This window comes from Astatotilapia calliptera, chromosome 6 (assembly GCF_964374335.1).
Source record: "Astatotilapia calliptera chromosome 6, fAstCal68.1, whole genome shotgun sequence".
Taxonomy (NCBI): Eukaryota; Metazoa; Chordata; class Actinopteri; order Cichliformes; family Cichlidae; genus Astatotilapia; species Astatotilapia calliptera.
In genome coordinates, this window is record NC_137427.1 from 37108433 (window position 1) to 37131742 (window position 23310).

Consider the following 23310-nt stretch of genomic DNA (forward strand, 5'->3'; position numbering starts at 1 on the left):
AGTACAAAGCAGTACCTGATTAGCTGAGTTCTACAGAATGAAATCATACAGTAATTAATAAAGATAAATATGATATTACATTAACAACCAAGCTTATTTTAACTGAATAATTAAAAAAATGATCCTAACTTGTCTGCCATTTTGGACCAGTGGAAGTTTAGGGTCAAAAGTCATAGAGGCAGAGACGAGTTGGCGACCAGTTTGTAACCAACGGTCACAGGTTAAAAAAACAAAAAACATTAAAAAACATTCTTGCAATTGATTAGGCCATTAGCCAGTTGCCCCAGTCACTTATTCTATTGAGTGTTCACTGGTGGTGACTTGCATTGACTTGGTGAAGTCAAGTATCCCAGAATGCATTTCATCTGAAACCCCACAGAAGAAATAATGGAAGAGAGCAGCTAAGGCTGTAAGCAAAGTTTTAAATATTACTGTTTCTGTGACACAGAAATATATTTTTTAAATATTTTCAGGGAAGAATGTAGATGTGTAAACTTCAAATATCTGCTCGATTTATTGCCTATTAGTGAAAGTGCTCCGAGGTTTCCAGAGATCAGGGAGGTTGAGACTCATCGTTTTCAAAAACCCTGTGTGCTTTTGCTACTCAGTAGAGGTTAAACACAAAACACGATTTATAAAGATAATTTCTAACGGTTTGTTTGGCTTATTTTAGTGTTTTATTTGTTCCCGATCAAATCAGTTAGGCTGAGATTAAAGTTAAGTTTCATAACTGCATTGTTTTATTTAACTTTAATGTCTCACTGGAGAGCTGTCAGTATATTTGGAATTGAATGTCTCACTTTATTCCCTGATGTACAAATGTGCTGTTCTTATTTTAACAGCTTATTCTGCATCAAATCTAACATTAAAGATATTTTAATCCAGGAGGAAAAAGCAGAAACATCTGGAGCAGCATGTTGATACGTGGACATCTTGAAGACTGCTCCCGAAATGATTAACTTGTGTTTTTAACATTTATTCTTTTCTTTTTTTCCCCCAAACACCAGCTGTCTACTGTTTTGGGTGTCAACTAAAATGAAAATAAAAGCATTCTCACATCAGACCTGATTTTTTTTATCCAATAATCATCTTGAGTCCAGACTGCCATGTGAAATACAAACTACCAAGAATGCAAGTACAGACTTGAGTATTGCGAAATGTCAATAGTGAAGCTGAAAAGTGCAACACAAACTGGAAATGGAGACTGCCTTCAAAATAAAGGTTGTGCCTTCTGAAATGTGTTGACCACAGTGCACAGTTTTACTGAAAACTTACAGTGTCAATACATGTGTGTATGTGATGCAGGCTCATACAGTTATCTGTATGTAGAAGCATACAATGTTAAATGTTATCAGCGTATACACAACACGGTCTGTGTGCAAAAGCCACGTGTGCTGCGTGTTTAAACACACACAGACAACATGAAAGAGCCTTGGACAGGTTCCAGCCAGTCACACGTGCATTAGCTGTGCTGTGTTTGTGTGCATGTGTATTTCTATGTAAATGAATTCCACATAGCCCATGTGTGCCTTGTGTGGAAATAGTGTAGGAGTGCCATGTGTCATCACAGTGTGAACTCCTGTCCCCTTAGTGTCTCCCACTGAGCCCTCAACCATTAAACCCTCCACACATATTCACACATGTACTGGACAATATACACATATACATATTTAAGGGATGTGTTTGAACCTAATGTAACAGATATTCAAATTGCATCATGTGTCTCATAAATCCAATAAATGCTGCTTTCATTGATACTAATCTAAACTTAGAGCGCTAATTCTTTGCTTTTCTTTTAAAAGCTTTTCTAATGTATTTAGTAGTAAAGAAAGATTCTTTAAAAAGACATGTCAGAGAGTTTTCCTCAGTTCTTCTGTGAATTAAAGCCATCTTAATTGTTTCAATGGCTTCATTTAAACCCAGAATGATTCAATGTTTTCGGCTGAAGTGATTGGTGGTGCTGTCATGATCATCATGATTCCTACCTAACTGGGTTATGATAGCATGAAGCCAAACATCTTAATTATCCTAAAGCTTTTGCACAGTACTGTATGTGGGCCAAATGCATTATTACAAATAATACATTTCCTCAGTGTACTTTTAGGGACAAACAATAACTTGTGCTCTGGTTGTTTATAATTAATTAGTTTTCTGCAATTACTTTATGTTTAGAAGCTAGAAATGTGGCCTCATATTTAGGAAAATACAATCCAGATTGGCTGAATGGACACAAGCTTTTTGTAAGTAGAAGCAATATCACAATATACAATAATAATGCTGCATTACAACCTAAGGGTTAGCCAGTGCTTCCAATGAATTCCAACAGATAATGAAGAATAAACAATGAGATGACTGAGCATGTTTTGTAGCGTGCTGTTCATTTCAAATTTGTTTGTGGAACAGTCATGATGCAGTACAGCATTTATATTTTCAATCAAACAACTGGTTTGTTTTTTACTCATTTCATTCTTCTCTGTGTTTGTCCAATCCTCTCCGTCTCCTCATAGCTGAAGCTTTCATTGGCAGCAGCAGGACAGAAGCACTCATTCTCACCACATTCTCCACCCTCATCACCCCCTTCCTCTTGCTTTCCCTCGGTTAATTTTCTCACTCTAGCGTTATTGCTGATCTCAGCAGACTACTAACACTCAGCTGATGGACTCTCTGTCCATCCTTCTATCCCCACCCAAACTCACTCCTTCCCACCACCTTTCCTCCGTTCTCTTCAGTTTTTTTCTCCTCTCTCCTCCTTTTTTCTACTTTAACTTCACGTATATAGGAAGGAAAAGGACAAATTGAGGAGGTCATAAAGAGGAATGAATCATTCTTTCCCCTGGTCACCTGTGTTTTATTAAAATGTATGCTGTGCTTTTCTGACCCGTCTGGCCAACTTAATGGCTGGTTTTCAAGTAATTAGGAGAGGCAATTTTCTTATATCGGTGGGCAGTATTCTTTTAATGAATACTTTGAACATTTGCAGAATATTTTCTTTAGTAGGTACAAAAGGTGCTTCCATTTCCAGGAGTAGTTGTGTCACTAGAAGTTTAACTTTCCGATATGTTGTATTTTTAAATTTTCTAATTTTCTGTGTAATCTAATTGTCAAGTAGAGTCACTGGTTGTCAGTTCTTCTGCAACCTTCATTTCATTCCTCTGTCCTTTAATTATATTGGGACATGCCTGTTGCCTTTCTCCTCCTCACACAATCTTTCCCATGGCTCTAATCTTCGGTTTTTCCATTCACCTCTCTCCCTTGTTCCCTCGATCTCTGCCGGACCGGCTGATTTGCCCACCTGTTCCTCCGTCTCTTGCCAGCATGACTGCTGGACTTCACAAGGACACGACGTCTGGACTTCTCTGTCCTTGTTAGCGTGTGTCTTTCCTTTCAGTGTGTTGTTGGACACTTGTGTGCATGTAATGTTCTTGAACGTTTGTGTTTACAGCATGTTTGATTTCTGGAGTTTTTGCAGCCAAAATTCCCAACATGTATAATCATGCTGCCCACTGTGAATTGCCTGACTCTAATTCACTCCATCCATCAAGGTTCATCAATATCATTGCATTTGCATGACTATATACAGTGTGAAAGGATGGGTTGTAACCAAGTTGCAAAGAAAGAAAAAAAGTATCACAGTTTTGCAGCAAGTCTGTCAGACAAAACCAGCAAATTATCCACTCAAAATGACATCAATATTAGAACTTATAATATGACACTGCCAATGCATAAACAACGTACAGAGATGCAAAACTGCGTCGCTGGCTAGGAGTCCGAACTAGATCCAATGACAGTTGCCCAGATAGCACCCAGAAGTCCTGCAGGGAGCATGTCCCTTGAATTTTGAACATTCACCAGGTTGTGCACGTGGAGTCATCCCAGAAGGTTAGACAACTAACAGGAAGTTCTACTGTAGGACATCTGAGGAAGAGCGTTTAGTTTTTGAAACTTACATCAAATTCTGTCAAATACAAAAAACTTTCTGTTTCTTTGAGAATACAATGTCTAAGCTAACTGTGCAGCTGACAGCTTTTAGTGAGGATAACATTATCTGTTCAAAAAGCCATTAGCCTGATATTGGTACATCAACACAATCGTTATTCACCATTCACCCTAATCCATCTCTGGTTATTGCCCTACAATTGGCCAGTCTAGTCCAAAATAAAGTTCAAGTTGAAGGGTTATCATCTTGAAGCAGCAGTGGAGATCAGAGGCAACTGCAAGTTGGTACACAGCTGACAGCCGTGTTTAACAACTGTTAGAATTCATATCATGGTAAGAACCAGCTAAGCAAAGAGAAACAACAGTCCATCATTATTTTAAGAACTGAAGGTCAGTCAGTCCAGAAAATTGCTAAAACTTTGATTGTGTCCACAAGTGCAGTTGCAAAAAATGTTGTGCTACAACAAAACTGGCGAGCATGAGGACCGCCCCAGGAAAGGAAGACCAAGAGTCACCTCTGCTGCTCAGGATAAATTCATCTGAATCACCAGCCTCAGAAATTGCAAGTTAACAGCCACTCAGATTAGAGCCAAAATAAATGCCACACAGTTCCATTAACAGACACATCTCTACATCAGCTGTTCAGAGGAGACTGTGTGAATCAGGACTTTATGGTCAAAAAGCTGCTAAGAAATCTAAGGAAACACAACAAGCAGAAGAGATTTGTTTGGGCCAAGAAACACAAGGAGTGGACATTAGACCAGTGGAATCTGTGCTTTGGTCTGATGAGTCCAAATTTGAGATCTTTGGTTCCACCTGTGTCTTTGTGCGATGCAGAAAAGGTGAATGGATGGTCTCTACATGCATGGTTCTCACCGTAAAGCATGGGGAAGGAGGTGTGATGGTGTGGGGGTGCTTTGCTGGTGACATGTTGGGGATTTATTCAAAGCTCAAGGCACACTGAACCAGCATGGCTACCACAGCATCCTGCAGCCACATGCCATCCCATCTGGTTTGCGTTTAGTTGGACCATGATTTATTTTTCAACAGGACAATGACCCCAAACACACCTCCAGGCTGTGTAAGGGCTACTTGACAAAGAAGGAGAGTGATGGTGTGCTGCGTCAGATGGCCTGGCCTCCACAGTCACCTGACCTAAACCCAATCCAGACGATTTTGGAAGAAATGGATGCAGAGTGAAGACAAAAGGGCCAACAAGTGCTCAGCGTCTCTGCGAACTCCTTCAAGACTGTTGGAAAACCATTTCAGGTGACTACCTCATGAAGCTCATCAAGAGTGTGCAAAGCAGTGATCAAAGCAAAGAAGAATCTAAAATATAAAAGATGTTTTGAGTTATTTCACACTTTGTTTACTACATAATTCCATATGAGTTCAGTCATAGTTTTGATGCCTTCACTGAGAATCTACAATGTAAATAGTCATGAAAATAAAGAAGAACCTTTCAGTTTTAATATGATTAAATCACATCAGAGTAAGGAAATGATAAAAAACACGCTGTTAAGAATTACTGTACACAAATTGCTGCAAAGGTGTGAGAACGATTGCCATAAGAGGTCACCTAAAATATTTGATACTGTGATGGAGAAAATCTCAGTGTGATCAGAGGTCAGAGGTCAGAGAGAGTGATTGCATATCTTGGAAAAGGACACTTTAAGGCTAAAGAATTCGGGACAGACATGCTTGTTAACTCTGTGTGTATGATAAACGACAATTACTGGCTTACCTTTAACACTCTGCTGCCCTCACATTGTGTGTCTGTGGGTGTGTGTTTCTGTCTGTAACTCTATTTTTGTTCACGAGGGTGTGTGGGTGAACACAAAGCACTGCACACTGAAGCAGCAGCTTTGTTTGAAAGACTACTTCATTGTGCAGTTGTATGGTAAATGGCAGGCTGATCAGTAGTGTTTTCCTCAAACCACAAAAACAGATTTTAATACAGCTCTATTGTGCATTTACCAAGAAGGCAGACCCAAAACTGCTCTCCAGAGTGGCACTTAAAATAAGATTGTTTCTCCACCCCAATAGCACGTCCCTTAAGAACCACCTGTCCACCCTATTTTCTTCCACCTACTTCAATATTGGTTTATTTATTGCTTTAAACCAGAAGCCAATGCTGCTGTTTTTCCAGTGAATACAGTCAAGCTCATAATGTAACTCAATGCCATTACTTTTGAACAAGAACAGCTGAGTGAGTATCATCAGATATGTGGCCACTACAATCACTGTACAACCTTACATCTATTTTTTGTCCTTCTTGTTCTGTGGGTTGCGGCAGATAAGCTGCAGGGGACAGAGCTTGAGGGTATGGGAGAACGTATAGGGGAGAGATGAGCCTGTAAATGACTGCAGACCAATAATGATAATGGAAGTGGTGGCAACAAGACAACTTTCAAAAAGTACGCGCTCCGTCTCTGACCTCGTTTTTCTCTCCATGTTGGACTTAAATTCCTCTCTCAGTTGTTAATGCAGTTGTTCTGTACCCACTGTGACACCCCTGTGTACCGCTTCTTAATATTTGATTACATTTTGATTTGCTGCTGTAATGTTACTGTAATGTGGCATGCTTCACATCAAAGTTAGCCAGCATTACATGCACACAGAAGGAGCTATTCATAACTCGTAGGGCCTGAGTCGATACGGCCGAGAACCATTTTTATGAAGACTGGTTTCATCTCATCTGTCCTGTTTCTGACACAAAAGTGAGCTCAGCTTTCCCTGCAGTGAGTCAGAGTTTTCTGTTACTCTCCGTCTTGGGTTCTGAGGTAATTTGGTGTCACTGCCAAATACACCAGTGACTCAATAGAGCATCTTTACCTACTGAGATGGGGAGAAATGCTCCAAACCTCTCAGATTCTATTTCTCAAATGTACAGTGTGTTCTTGCACATTTTTAAGAGAAAGAGCAAGACGGTTTTAATCTTAAGCATGGTATGCTAAATTGGGAGCTTTAATAGCAGGGACAATCGTTTATAGTTTACTTAATGATGTTTAATTTTGCTGTATTCAAGAGCAGCACATAGCCTTTTCAGTGATTTGTAGATCCAACATACACTGCTCAAAAAAGAATAAATAAATAAATAAAAGAACATCCAGCATAGCATCAAGTCAGTTAAACTTGTGGGCTAAACTTGATCTGGTCAGTTAAGTAGCAGAGGGGATTGTTAATCAGTTTCAGCTGTTTTGAGGTTCATGAAGTTAACAACAGCTGCACTAAAGGGGCAACAATGAGACAACCCCCAAAACAGGAATGGTTTCACAGGTGGAGGACACTGAGATTTTCTCTCTTCTCATCTTCTGACTTCCTTTCACTAATTTTGCATTTGGTTAGGGTCAATGTCACTGCTGGTAACATGAGGTGATACTTGGATCCTACATAGGTTGCACAGGTAGTTCAGCTCCTTCAAAATGGCACATCAATGGGTCCCTGTGTTGAGGTGTGGTCGGCGGTGCCGTGCGGACGCACCTGCATGTGCGGCTGGTAGCTTGTGAGCTGCAGCCGCAGTAAATAAAATGGCTCAAAACAACACACCCGCATATCTCAATCACACCACAGTGCCATTGCCAGAAGGTCTGTTGTCTCCCAGCACAGTCTCAAGAGCATGGAGGAGATTCCATAGAGGAGAGCAGGACAGAGACCAGAACCAAGGAGGAACAGGATGAGCACTGCCAAAGCTACAAAATGACCACCAGCAGGCCATTATTGTTAATGTCTCTGATAAAACAATCAGAAACAGACTTCATGAGGGTGGCTTGAGCATCTTACATCCTCTAGTGGGCTCTGTGCTCACTGCCTGGCACAGCGGAGCTTGATTGGCAGCTCCACCACTGGCACCGTGCTTTTCACAGATAAGAACAGGTTCACCCTGAGCACATGTGACAGACGTGAAAGAGTCTGGAGAAGCCGTGGAGAATGTCATGCTGCCTGTAACATCGTTCAGCATGTATGGTTTGGTGGTAGGTCAGTGATGGTCTGGGGACACACAGACATCTACAGGCTAGGCAACAGCAGGTATCAGGATGAAGTCCTTGGACTCATTGTCAAACTCTACACTGGCGCACTGGGTCCTGGGTTCCTCCTGGTAACAATGCAGGCAATTGCCGGATGATAAATTAATTGATACCATTGACTAGCCCGCACACTTGCCTGACCTAAATCCAATAGGCAATGCGTTTCAGTCCATCTGATACCACCAGATTGCATCTCATACTCTCCAGGAGCTCAGTGATTCCCTGGTCCATATCTGGAAGGAGATCCCCCAGGACACCATCCGTCATCTCATTAGGAGAATGCCCCGATGTTGTCAGACATCAAACACGTGGAGGTCATACAAAGTACTGAGTACCATTTTCAGTTCCTGCAATAAAATTTTGGCAAAATGGACTAGCTTGCTGCTCATTTCATCACTTCTGTCTTTGAATTCAGCCTTTTGTAGGTCAATCAAATGATGTGGCATCCTTTCATTGCATTACCTGACCCATATCAATATAGATATGGGTCAGGTAATGCACGATTTGTTTTACACCATTGAGATGTGATGTTTTTCCAAAATGTTCATGTCTATTTTGTGCAGTCTATCTTTTTATGGTTTTAATCATATGTTTACGCTGTAGATAGGTAAACTCATTTAACTCTCTGTTTGTCATGATAACAGTATAGCATCATTAGCATGATTGTACATTTCTGCACTGGTGTCTATTTGTCTATTTCTCTGACAGAGAAAAGGATTATGGGAATTTAACAAATGCCTAGTTGACTGGGTACTGCTTAAGCAGGAAAGGGAATGGTCATAGCTCACTTCACAAAGAAGAGAACGAAGTTCACATCATTCAAAAAAAGATCAAAGAAGCACAGTTGAGCAGCTGAGAATCACAAACAGGGGATAGTTTTGTCTTTGTCATCACCCAATCGCTTCATTTTGGTGTAAATAAGTTCTTTGCATATTACGGTTTCTGTCTTCTTTGTGGTAAAGTTAAAGAACCAGCAAGACCACAAACATGAACAAGACATTACCAGTTATTCCACAAATGCTTAACAATGCCTCAGGTGGCACTAGACAGCAACAGAATGTAAAAGCTCTGTACAGTAACTCGCTGATCTCTACAACTGTCAGTAGTACACTGTAAACCAGGTATTAGTACCTGTGCTGCTGCAACATCAGGTTCTAGTTCTAGTTCTTAGTGTTTTTCTAAATCCAGCCAAAATTGCAACAAATTACAGAAAGAGGTTCTGTAGGAAAAAGAAACAAAAGAAAATGTTGTTTTCTTATGCTAGCCCCTTCCATGGCTACAGATGTTAGTGGTGTCAAGTTTTGTCCCTTTTGTGACGTACCAGTGCCAGTTGTTTTATCAGTGGGAATGCCAGCTAGTTCTAGAGTCGGTGCCCTGTCCTTGTAAAAAGAGGTATAAGCTATGACGTATGCAATTTAATAAAAGATAAATCCGTAACAATAACTTTGCCTTATAATGAAAGCCAATGAGACTGCACATGCAAAAAAATATACCTGGCTGAAGAATGAGCGAGGTTTATATTTAACACTGTCTCTGTGACCATCCATTAGGAGAATCACAGGGGCATATATGGTGTCCTCTCATTGACTGACTGGCCCAGACTCTACTATAAATGATTAAATTACTTTGTGACGTCACAGTACTAAAAATCAATGGACTGTCATCCTTGAATACTAAATACACTAGTCACTGTGTGTGTGTGTGTGTGTGTGTGTGTGTGTGTGTGTGTGTGTGTGTGTGTGTGTGCGCGCTCCTGCTCCTCTTTTCTTCCTCTCATTAATTCTTGTCCTCATCAAGTATCTGTCTCACCAGTGTGTTCGCCAAGAATGAAGTCAGCACACGTGCATGAACACAGGCAGACACACACACTTCACGACACAGTGGCAGAAGCCTTCTCAGTCACGACTCACACAGCACAAGCACACACTCTCCCAGAAACCAATAGAGGAGATAAAAAGTGAGAAAGAAAGAGAGTGACAGTAGTAACACTAAAAATTGAAACTAAACTACAGGGAGTGCAGAGTTATTAGGCAAATGAGTGTTTTGTCCACATCATCCTCTTCATGCATGTTGTCTTACTCCAAGCTGTATAGGCTCGAAAGCCTACTACCAATTAAGCATATTAAGTGATATGCATCTCTGTAATGAGAAGGTGTGCATAATTATTAGGCAACATCCTTTCCTTTGGCAAAATGGGTCAAAAGAAGGACTTGACAGGCTCAGAAAAGTCAAAAATAGTGAGATATCTTGCAGAGGGATGCAGCAGTCTCAAAATTGCAAAGCTTCTGAAGCATGATCATCGAACAATCAAGCGTTTCATTCAAACATCAACAGGGTCGCAAGAAGCGTGTGGAAAAACCAAGGTGCAAAATAACTGCCCATGAACTGAGAAAAGTCAAGCGTGCAGCTGCCAAGATGCCACTTGCCACCAGTTTGGCCATATTTCAGAGCTGCAACATCACTGGAGTGCCCAAAAGCACAAGGTGTGCAATACTCAGAGACATGGCCAAGGTAAGAAAGGCTGAAAGACAACCACCACTGAACAAGACACACAAGCTGAAACGTCAAGACTGGGCCAAGAAATATCTCAAGACTGGTTTTTCTAAGGTTTTATGGACTGATGAAATGAGAGTGAGTCTTGATGGGCCAGATGGATGGGCCCGTGGCTGGATTGGTAAAGGGCAGAGAGCTCCAGTCCGACTCAGACGCCAGCAAGGTGGAGGTGGAGTACTGGTTTGGGCTGGTATCATCAAAGATGAGCTTGTGGGGCCTTTTCGGGTTGAGGATGGAGTCAAGCTCAACTCCCAGTCCTACTGCCAGTTTCTGGAAGACACCTTCTTCAAGCAGTGGTACAGGAAGAAGTCTGCATCTTTCAAGAAAAACATGATTTTCATGCAGGACAATGCTCCATCACACGCGTCCAAGTACTCCACAGCGTGGCTGGCAAGAAAGGGTATAAAAGAAGAAAAACTAATGACATGGCCTCCTTGTTCACCTGATCTGAACCCCATTGAGAACCTGTGGTCCATCATCAAATGTGAGATTTACAAGGAGGGAAAACAGTACACCTCTCTGAACAGTGTCTGGGAGGCTGTGGTTGCTGCTGCACGCAATGTTGATGGTGAACAGATCAAAACACTGACAGAATCCATGGATGGCAGGCTTTTGAGTGTCCTTGCAAAGAAAGGTGGCTATATTGGTCGCTGATTTGTTTTTGTTTTGTTTTTGAATGTCAGAAATGTATATTTGTGAATGTGGAGATGTTATATTGGTTTCACTGGTAAAAATAAATAATTGAAATGGGTATATATTTGTTTTTTGTTAAGTTGCCTAATAATTATGCACAGTAATAGTCACCTGCACACACAGATATCCCCCTAAAATAGCTAAAACTAAAAACAAACTAAAAACTACTTCCAAAAACATTCAGCTTTGATATTAATGAGTTTTTTGGGTTCATTGAGAACATGGTTGTTGTTCAATAATAAAATTATTCCTCAGAAATACAACTTGCCTAATAATTCTGCACTCCCTGTAAAAGTCTGAAGCCTTATTTGTGTACCCCAGATGCTGCACTGTGTGTTACATGAGTTAATATTGCATTGTTGGATGAGCTGGATTTATTAAAGCCAAAAATACTGGCCACTGCACAGTGAAGGTAACCGCCATAATGTTAGAACAACTTACTAGTTATCTTTCCTGCAAAATTTCAATATTGGCCTGGCATTGATGAGCACTGAAGAAAAAGTGAAGAAAATGATGTAAAATGGACAGGGTTCATCTTCTGGGCACGATGAGAGACACTTTTAGACATTTAGTAGTTTATATGGTTTACTGTATTTACATTTTGTGTATTTATAGTGATATACATGCTTTATTTTAGACAATAATATGAATATTCTTCATGTACAGTGTTCCCTCATTTATCGTGGGAGTTATGTTCCAAAAATAACCTGCGACAGGTGAAATCTGCGAAGTAGCCAACTTTATTTTTTAAAATTATTATAGATGCTTTAACCTCCTAAGACCCGAACTCTTCCACAGTATGCATTTTTAATTTCTCTTTGATATTTGGGCATACTGGGGCCCAATGAATGTAAAAACAAAGAATTACCAGATTTTTTTTTAACCTTATTTTTGTTTTTAAGAAAAATATTCGTTTAAAATTTTGATAGAACAGTAGCAGTATAATGTCCTCGTAAGTGGATATCAGGCCCTTGTAGAGCAAAATTGAGTATTTTGGTCTAAATAACCCAAAATGTGATGTCCACATATGTGGACGCCAGGTCCTAGGAGGTTAAGGCTGTAAAATCCCTCACTACACACTTTATACACTTTTCTCAGACATGCATCGACATTTTCACTTTCACACACTGCAAAACGTTTTGTCGACATTGTTGTGTTTGTTGGGAAGAAAACTTACAAACACACAGTGCAGCACTTCAGAGTCACACTGCTAGTGATCGAAGATTTATGTAAATTTGACAAGCTGGATGCATTCTGTACTGTACAGGAGACACAGCACGGCATTGATTGAAAGTGGTCTACAGCCAATCAGGATGCAGAACACAATGCGCTGTGTTCTGCATCCCAAAAAAAAAAGCATGCAAAATTGCATATTAAAAAAATTGCATATAAAAGAAATCAGCAAAACAGTGAGGCTGCGAAATGTGAACCGCGTTATAGCGAGGGACAACTAGACCTTCATGTATAAAGGGGAACTGCTACCTGTGAGAGACTTACATGTACTGCTGTGAGGTTTCTTATGTAAGGCTAAGTGACCTCACCTGAATGATTGAAAACAACTGTCCAATACAGCGTATAGACACTTTGATTTTTCTTTTAATAATTACTTTTGTCAAATATAATATTCAATATTCAGCACCTCCAAATCTGAGGCCATGGTCCTCAGCCGGAAAAGGGTGGAGTGCCCACTCCGGGTCAGAGACGAGACCCTGCCCCAAGTGGAGGAGTTTAAGTATCTCGGGGTCTTGATGATGGGAGAAGTCTGCAGTGATGCTGTACCGGTCCGTTGTGGTGAAGAGAGAGCTGAGCGTAAAAGCGAAGCTCTCAATTTACCGGTCGATCTACGTCCCTACCCTCACCTATGGTCACGAGCTGTGGGTAGTGACCGAAAGAATGAGATCACGAATACAAGTAGCGGAAATGAGCTTCCTCTGACGGATGGCAAGCCTCTCCCTTAGAGATAGGGTGAGAAGTTCGGCCATTCGGGAGGGGCTCAGTATAGAGCCGCTGTTCCTCCACATCGAAAGGAGCTAGTTGAGGTGGTTCGGACATCTGACAAGGGCGCCTCCTGGGCGAGGTTTTCCGGGCATGTCCCACCGGGAGGAGGCCCCGGGGCAGACCCAGGACACGCTGGAGAGATTATATCTCTCGGCTGGCCTGGGAACGCCTTGGTATTCCCCCGGATAAGCTGGAGGAGGTGGCTGGGGAGAGGGAGGTCTGGGCTTCTCTGCTTGGGCTGCTGCCCCCGCAACCCGGCCTCGGATAAGCGGAAGAAGATGGATGGATGGATAATATTCAATATGCATCTATATTCTTAAATATCAATATTCACAGAATAGGACATTTAATCTTAGTTCATCTAAGACCAGTCAGATCAGCCTGGAGGCTGCTTAATGACTACCTGGCAACTATTAGTTGCTAGGGAAAAATTAGTATTCCCCAACTGGCTGGTCAGTGGTTGTAGGTGGCTTTTAGCGGTTGGGGAAATCAGTCACAAAGAGGTGCATGGTGCAGTGTTAAACATTGTAAAACCTTGTAGATCCTCTTGTAGATCTGATGTTATTTTTGATCACAGACATGTGACTTCTTTGATATCTCACTGGCATCTTTGTTGGTCCAGATATCAGCAATGGTAGTACCAGGCCTCAGTCACACAGGCCTAGAAACCAGGTGGTGACCAGTAGCTAGAGAAAATAGAAATTCAAGACTTTGCTGCGGTGTATTACTCGTGATTCAATGACAAATTTACGTGTTTTGCAATAAATTGAAAATAAGACAGTGGTCAGAACTCCTGAGGTAGCACTGATACACTGTACAAAAGGGAAGACCACATCTTAACCCTAAAATCGCACAGATATAGCGTTCACACATAGGAAGACTACAGAAGGTTGATTTCAGAGTAAAATATACATAGTGGTTTGAAGTATGATTGCACTTGGCAATATAGGCCAAGCATAGTAATTGTGCGTAATTGTGTGTGTCTACATACAGTGTCTATGTGTGTGTATGCACCATAAGCTACAAGCAGAGTGTGTTATATAGGCTGTGGCGAGTGATTGATCGTAGGGAGCAGGGAAAAGCAGGTTACTGCAGCGCTTACACACACACATTCATTCCCTCTCTCAGCGCGCTCCTCTTGGCATTTCTCCTTTCCCTCTCTCTTTCTCCCCCCTCCCCCCTTGTTCCATCTCCATCTTTGACTTCCCTCCTCCTCCCATTTCTCTTCCAAACCTCTCTCTCATTCTCCATACATCACTTTCACTGCCGCTGTCCCCCCAGCCATCACTTTTCCTTGCTTCCTGTGGTCTCCCTCCTCTTGCTCTAAACTCTTCTCTGCTCTCCATCCTTCTCACGCGTTCTTTAACAGCCAAGCCCATCTTGTATTCTTTTTCTGTCCTGTTATCCAGAGCCCAGGGGAATAGAGAAACAATGTCACGTGTCTTCTACTTCCACCTCCTCCTCCTTTTTCCCTCCCTCTGCTCTCTAGCTGCAGTAGTACTCTACTGCTACTCTGGCAAGGGGCTTCATTGCTCTCAGAGGACTCACTCTGCTTCTCTCGCTCTACCCATATCTACATCTATCCATTTACTGCATCTATCCATCCATCCACACAGAATGCTGCAGGACGTGTTGAATTTCAGTGACTGCAGTTTAAAGCTGTATTTAAAGTTGAATGTAAACATGGCAGCTATGAAGCACTAGCCGTTGGTTCCGTTATGATGTGAGATGGCACTTGGATGTAAAAAGCGATTATGTGCATACTCAGCTAATGATTTTAAAGTAAAACCCTTCTTTGATTAATCTGAGACATCTGAATGTGTCAGCTTCATGTCTGAATGGGCACCCTGGTAACCTTTTCATAAATGGAACAGCAGGTTCATTTATGTATCACTTTCAACACAACACAATTCTGAATGTATGCAATCACATTAAAAGATAGGCAGGCACACGGTTGCTCTATGTTTTCCCTGGATCTCAAATTGCTCATTTCACTAACGTGACAACAATTCAAAGTAATCCAAAACAAGCCAAAAAATCACTTTCTTTTACATTGTGTTGTTCCCCACCCACTTAGTGCTACAACTTTACAATTATTAAAATATTTATCCTCTTAGCATATTAAAAGGTGTTATAAAAAGGGCAAAATGTTTTCACAAATTACTGAAGCTACTGATGTCACCTGCGATCAGGTTGTGATTTGTGAAAACAAAATAAAAAAACCCTCTAAAAAACAGTTTGACCAGGCTTGAAACTTAACCTAAATATTTATCGGCTTTGGCTGCAAGGTGATTGATGCCTGTTGCAGTGGTAATTTCTGAACCAAATGGTAGACATCGGAGGTGAAGGGAGCCATCAAGCTGAAGGAGTCCTATCAGCTTGGTTATTTTGTGGGACTTACAGGTACTGACAGGTCAAGCAGAGTGTGGGTATGGTAGCTGAAGTAAAAACATGTGTGGGAGGGCACTGAGACCACAGAACAAGAGAATCTAGCAAACTGTCAGGTGACTCTGGTGGAAGGAGCAAGGATCTCCACAATTCTCCACAAAATTCTGCTTTAGTAGAGGAAGCAGACTCTGGGGACGACTGGCACGACCCATCCATCACTTGGGTTGAGGTCACTGAGGTATTTCAACAATCCTTTGGTGGTAGGGGTGGATGAGGTTTCCCCTGAATTCTTTAAAGTTATGGATGTTGTAGAGCTGTCTTGGTTGACACACCTCAGCAACATAACAATGACATGGTGCCTTTGGACTGGCAGACTGGGGTGGTGTTTCCGATCTATATTGCTGGCCATAGTAAGACTCAGTTCTGGTGGGTGTTGGACTTTGCCAGGGCTGCCCAAAAATTGTGTTCATTTCTAGGCGCAGCCAGGTGGCAGAAGGCTTCCACTTTAGTGGCCTAAGGATTTTGTCTCAGATTTTTGCAGATAACATAATTCTGTTGGCTTCATCAGATGGTGGCTTTCAGCTTACACTGGAGTGTTTTGCAGCCAAGTGTGAAGCAGCAGGAATGAGAATCTGTCCGAGGCCATCATCCTCAGCTGGAAAATGTGGTGTACCCCACTCCGGGTCAGGGATGAGTTGCTGTTGCTTACCAAAGTGGAGGACTCCATGTATCTCGGAGTCTTGTTCAAAAATGACGGGCAAGTGGATTGGGGGATTGACAGTTGGATTAGTGCAGCATCTGGAATGATGCTGACACTGTACCAGGCTGTCATGGTGAAGAGAGAGCTGATCATATAAGGAAAGCTGGTGATTTACTGGTCGATCTATGTCCCTACCCTTACCTACGGTCACATGGTTTGGGTAATGACCAAAAGAATACTGTTGTGGATAAATCAAGAGAAATTTGTTTTCTCTGAAGGTTGGCTGGACTCAGCCTTAGCGATACGATGAGACGTTCAGTTATTAGGAAGGAACTCAGAGTAGAGCTGCTACTCCCTGCACATCAAAAGGAGACAGTTGAGGTGGTTCGAACATCTGATTAGGATGCCACCAAGGTGCCTCCTGGGTTAGGGGTTCTGGGTATGGCCTATTAGGAGGATACCCTGGGGCAGACTCAGGACATGCTGGAGAGATTATGTCTCTCCACTGGCCTAGGAAGGCTTCAGTGTTTCGCTGAATCAACTGGAAGAGGTGGCTGGGGAGAGGCAGGTCTGGGCTTCTCTGCTTAGCCTGCTGCCTGGATGAGCAGTATCAAATGGATGGATGGATGGATCCTTGTCACACTAACAAAATTATCTATTTTAGTGACAGACCTCTGTGAAGGGTTCATCTGTGCAAATCTTGCACAAAAGACTGAACAGGGAAGGAAGCAACCCCTAGTCCATATACTGAGAAAAACAGCAAGCTTTTGGAATTTGAAAAAAACAAAACAACTACACAAAGTAAATCATTAGACTGTATCGTAAAATGACTCCTGCCTTTTACTGTTTTTTAGATCATCCCAGACAAAAAGTTCTAACTTGTGACTCATGCTTTAAATGAAAGTTACCAGGGTGGTTGCTCTTCTGTAAAGCTTCGCCATCAGTGGCAAGGCCAATAAGCCATCAATACAGTACAGTACTACTGAAATGCTCTTCATATAAGGCTTAGCAGAATGTCATAAGTAGCAGCCCTACATGATGTCCATCTTTTACGTATCACCTTCATGGGGAAATAATTGACTGATGATGACTATCAGGTGTCTGGTTAAGACTAAGACTCAGTAATTATATTTCTAGGATTTTGATGGTGCTGTAAAATATGAACATTTGTTGTTTTCTTTCAATCATCTAGCTGCAATTTCTATGGTGGGACAATCTATTTGTGCTCAGTGGCATAATGAAAAGTTAGGTATGGCTCAAGCTAGCTCCCATTTGCCATTTGAGCTTAACTGTCAAAGGAAAGTCAGTGAAAGTCCATTTGTGATGTTATTGTTGTTCACACTCTAGAAAAAATCACTTGGGGAGAAATTTATCTCCACCAGGGGTAAAAATAATTCAGCAGAGGCAAGAACATGTAGACTGCCCCCCAGCAAATCACACTGAGTGTATTCCCAGTCCGAAACCATTTAAATTTTTTTTTTCAGGGAATACAGTTGAAGAACAACCTGATGTGCTGCTCATCAGTAGGTGAATCCACTACGCTGTAAATCCCCTGTGTTATTCCAGCATATCTATAATACCCCTTAAACCCAATAAATGTTATAATTTTCCTTACTGCTTTTTTAGAATTCTCTTTTTTTCCTCTAAGAAAAGAAAATTTAGGGAACCCATTAGATGGGACCTGTATTTCCATTCCCTTACAAACCCAGAGACCTCTAATATGGTGCTCTACAGCAGGACAGTTTGGTTGTGATCTGCCAAAGATAAACAAAAGAAACTACAGTATGCTACTTTCTGAAAAAGTATTGCATTGTGCGTGGCTTGTCATCAGTTCTCTGGAGACACTATGTGGTAGCAGAGGTGATAAAAACATCACTACATGTGAACACACCTTACTTGAGGACTGGCTGCGATTTATGCTTGCCTGTTTAGCTCCCATGGCATCAGTTAACATCTTGTAAAGCTGAGTGACATGATGATGGGGGTAAAGCGGAAGGGCTAACAACACTACCTCAAGCAGTAAAAGGACACCAGTTTAAAGCTCTAGTTAAATCCAGCTGGGATTTTCTCTACTTCTTGTTTTAGCTTCAGCAACTAGCGCTTTCAGCTAACTAAATACAGATAGAATAGCAGAAGAAAAGAGAAAGAAGGATGCAGAAAACTATGCTACCACTCTGTTGGCTATTGCCATAACAACAAACCAGCTCCCCCATCTCTTGCAGAAGTGACATTTCACTTTGCCCTGGTTGCTGCTCCCTGCAGGGACGCTCTGATCCAGCCTGTGTACGTGTATGTGTGTATGTGTCCTCATTAAAGGAAGAGTGACTGAGGAGGAGTGGCCCTGATCACAAACACACACACACACACCTTGTCAAACCAGACCTCTGCTGAGTCTGTGTGAGTGTGTTTGAGATTAGAAAAGACACAAAGTCAAGCTACTTGATGCAAACACACAAACAGACTGAGTAAGGATTCATCTAAAAATTACTGATGATGTGTTGTCTGTAATATTGTTACACTATCACCGAAATAAGTGTGTGTATGTATATGCGTATCTGTTATTTGCCTATTTCTCCTCTCGACATCTTCTTATCATCTGTACCCCCCACCCACCCACTATGGTTTAGGCAGCCATATTTAGATCACCTGGCAACCACATGACTACTCATGCCACCTGCTGGCATATATGTAAAGACAATGCAGCTGGGTTGGAGACATGACAATATGAGCAGGGCTGTTCACTGGCATTTCAATGATATACTGCTGCAGGAGCAGAGATTCTGACATGTTACAGTCAGTAAAGATGAAATGTTACGTAAAACAATACTGTGATTGGTGTTTCCTGTTTCAACATCTATTCCCATATCAGCACCGATACAGTGGTTTTTGTTTTGTTGTTTTATTTAGAAGATTGCAGTGAGTCCAGCACACCTCAAGTGCCAGTATAAATGGTTAATGGGAGTGTGTTGATGTCACAGATTGAGGGAGTACTAACCACCACATTAGTTGTAACTGTGGCTTTAGACACATCCTGTTTCATTGTGGTAAACTTCTGTTGTTTAATTTCCCACCTTTGTCTGCTCAACAATCTATGATTTCACTTTGTTAACTCCTTCTGTACTTATACCCCTCATTACTTAGTCTGATAGTCTCTGTACCAGCTCCTGCTCTACCTTGTTCAAAGTTTGTCTCCTTGTGCCTCGCCTTGTATTTTTGTCATCCGTGCTTAAGAGCCAGTATTCAGGCTTCTTTACTCTTGGATATTTATGATGTCATAGAATATCACAAATATGGTCATCTCAGGCACTGAGCTCTGGCTATGAGCAAACAAGGTCCACCCATTCACATGTCTGAATATTTTTTGTGGGGAGGGGGATCAAATCAGAAGAAAGTTTCTTTAAGGGAATTGAGAAAAAAGCTAAAACATCTTGTTGTGGAGAGAAGATGAACTGAAGGGCTGCTCGAAGATCCATTATAAAATCAAATAGTATTCTTTTGAACCATAAACTATAAACCATACAGAATGACTCCATTCATAGAGTCCAAGAATAACAATATGGAGCTAGAGGTAAGTGTGATGGACCCTCTTTGATATATTTTGTTTGCCTCCATTCGTGTCCCCTATTAAACATGCATACCATTGCAGGACACTAAAATACGCAGTCATATGAACAGCTTACAATTAAGTCCAAGTCGGGTAGTAAGCTGGCATGTCATTGGTTCTAGTTCTCCTTGAGTTTGATTATCCATAAAAAAAATGCATTTTCTATGTGGACTCCAATGGAGTTAAATGAGCTGCTCACAGCTTCCTTTTGCAGAAACCTGTCTAGGTCCAGACCTTTGACATATTCCATCTGACTGGGCGGACTGATTCATCTCGCACTGTGACATGAAACTCCAGTTTCTCAGCTGAGGAACAACCTGTCCATTGACCGCTGCAGAAGGATCAATGACTAGTCAGTCAGCGCCATGGGTATGACTAAAGCAATTATCTAATGATGCACGACTGTTTATTCTGGCACTCCTGAGGAATGGCTACAATACATAAATGGAAAAACGTGGTGAACCTTAAGAGATTTAAGAGCATATGTTGGTCTCTAGTGATTGATTTGGGAAAATCGAATTCCTGCCTGAATGAAATCAGTTAGAGCAGAGGAGTGTCAGACTCAAGATGGAAGCTGAATGTAACAACCTGGAAATTCAGTTATAACGCTTGGCAGAGACAATATTTCAACATTTTCTGTCCTAACTGTAAATCTAGCCTCAGCCATCAGGTTAGAAAATGAAGAGAAATTGGCTGACACTAGTGTCGTTATGTGGACCCACTGCTGTTTTTTTAAAGCTGAAATGTTTATGTTTGTGATAAATGCCCAAGCAGAAATTAAACTGAAGGAAAATTACAGCAGGACAAATGTCCACTTTAGGCTAATTACAGATGTATGAATCCCCACACAAATATCCCAAATTATTCACTCCAGAGGAACAAATTTTAACAAAGCCTCACCATGCGATTACCCCACCAAACTTGGAACTCGAGTGAAATGGGTAGCCATGGAAACACAGCCTACACATTTCAGTGTCCAAAAGCATGTACACATTAGGAACCACTAACCACTATAAACACAAACAGGCACAAACACAGACAAGAAAATAAAACCTCATCTTAACCCCACTTAGAAGAACATCGCTAAAATAAATCCAAAACTAAAACGAGAGCTGTGGACTCACCCGGTGAGGACAACTACAAAGTCCATGACGTTCCAGCCGTTCCTCAGGTAGGAGCCCTTATGTAACGCAAAACCGAGAGCCAGGATCTTTATTCCAGACTCGAAACAGAAGATGGCTATGAAGTAGGGCTCTGTCTCCTCCTGCAGGGGAGAGGAAAAGGATGGAAAGGGAAAAATGGGAGAAGGAATATAAAAAGTGAAGTTATGGGTAGTTATGTGAGTAGAAACACAAAGAGAAGGGAAGAGCAGATAGAAAAGTGAAATGTAAGAGAGAAAAAGAAAAAGGGTCAAGGAGATTTTTTCTTTAGGGTTTTTGTTTTTAATGGCAGCCTAAAACTTCTTTACACAAATCGGGCATAACATTATCCCTACTGTTAGGTAAAGTGAATAACAGAGATTATCTCGTCATCATGCCATCTGTTAGTGGTGGGATATATCAGGGAGTAAGTGAACATGTGGTCCTCAAAATTGAGGAGAGCTTAGAAACAGGAAAATGGGCAAGCATAAGAATTTGAGCCAGTTTGAAAAGGGCCAAACTAGACTGGGTTAGAGCGTCTCCAAAACTGTAGCTCTTGCGGGGTGCTCCTGGTCTGCAGTGGTCAGTAAGTCCAAGGAAGGAACAGTGGTGAACCAGCAACAGGCTCATGGGTGGCCAAGACTCATCGATGCATGTGGGAAGTGAAGGCCAGTGTTGTCAGATACAACAGATTAGCTACTGTAGCTTAAATTGCCCCAAAAAGTGAATGCTGGTCCTGACAGAACGGTGTCAGAATACACAGAGCATCACAGTTTGTTGTGTATGGGGCTGCATATGCAGACACCTATCCACTGACGAAAGCACCACCAAAGATTAGAACTGGGCCACAGAGCAATGGAAGAAGGTGGCCTGGTCTGATTAATCATTTTGTCTTTCAAATCACATGGATGGCCGGGTGTGTGTTGCTTACCTGGTAAGATGTCAGCAGAGGCTGCTGTGCATGCTGGGCCCTGTCATCCATATGGACGTTACTTTGACACATACCACCTACCTAAGCATTGTTGCAAACCATGTACACCTTTTCATGGAAAAGATATTCCCTGATAGCTGTGGCCTCGTTCAACAGGACAATGCACCTTGCCAAAAATGCTTCAGGAATGGTTTGAGGAGCGTAACAACGAGTTTGAGGTATTGACTTGGCCTCCAAATTCGCTAGATCTAAATTCGTGGGATGTGCTGGACAAAGAAGTCTGATCCATGGAGGCCCCTTCTCGCATCTTAAAGGACTTAAAATATCTGTTGCTGAGATCTTGGTGCAGATACCACAGCACACCTTCAAGGGTCATGTGGAGTCCAGGTCAGGGCTGCTTTGGCAGCAAAAGGGACCAAAACAATATTAGGCAGGAAGTCATAATGTTATACTTAATCGGTGTAAACCTATGAAGTGCTGAGAACAATATCAGTCAACATGGTTAGAAATGTACCAATTTGCTCCAAAGTTCAATTCACAGGCCTGATCACATCAGAAATAATGATGTGATAAAAATGATGAGAACGTATTGTTTTTCTTTTCTTATTTTAGCCTGTGTGAGTGAGCTCTGCATATTTGGTATCAGTGTGTCCAGTGTACCTCAACGGTCTCCATGTGTATGTACTTCCATCTGTGCGCACACTGAATATGTATGAATATGTTGCACATGTACATGAACCACATTTAAATGTGTGTGTATGTGTGTGTGTGTGTGTAAAATGTGTGTTACCAGTCGTTCGGACAGAGGCGTCTTGTCTCCATCGGGAAGGTGCTGTTCCAGAGCCAGGACGATGCAGTTTGCAATGATGGTGGTGAGAATCATCCATTCAAATGGAGTACAGCTGGGGTTAAAGCCAATAGCACCAGGAAGAAGCACCTCATATACAGTACACAACACTGCAGCCATTCACACCACAAAGATCCAGCCACCGACACATGCAAACATTTTTACAATGGATTTGAAAAGAAGTCCAGCCTACCAGGTGACATTTTTCTTTCTGTTGCTCTGAATGTCTGTTTACATATTCACTATTCTTTGTAATGTCACACAGCCAAGGAAATGTAAATCTGCAAATCTCAGTGCTTTATTGGAACAAGTAAAACAAGTAGAATTCTTTGGTCCTGCAATGTTCTTAAATACTACAACAGAAGATGTAGTATTTAAGAACATTTAGAAATAAATATAAAGATTGGAGCAATAGTTCAAATAATAAATAAAGACTAATAACAAGAACAGCAATGACAACTAGAAAAATTTGCATTTCCTGCGAAAATGCAGT

General features: G+C 41.5%; 1 protein-coding gene across 1 annotated transcript in view; it reads right to left on the bottom strand.

Annotated features, from left to right (window-relative positions):
* cacna1ab (calcium channel, voltage-dependent, P/Q type, alpha 1A subunit, b) overlaps positions 1-22937 on the bottom strand; it is a 108523-nt gene extending 85586 nt beyond the window's left edge. The window contains exons 1-2 of the mRNA XM_080303235.1: positions 22761-22937; positions 21025-21164 (exon numbers count right to left, since the gene is read on the bottom strand). Of these exons, the coding sequence (XP_080159361.1) occupies positions 21025-21164; positions 22761-22937 (317 nt within the window). The remainder of the gene's footprint in view (positions 1-21024; positions 21165-22760) is intronic.
* Between the last annotated feature and the right edge of the window lie 373 nt (positions 22938-23310).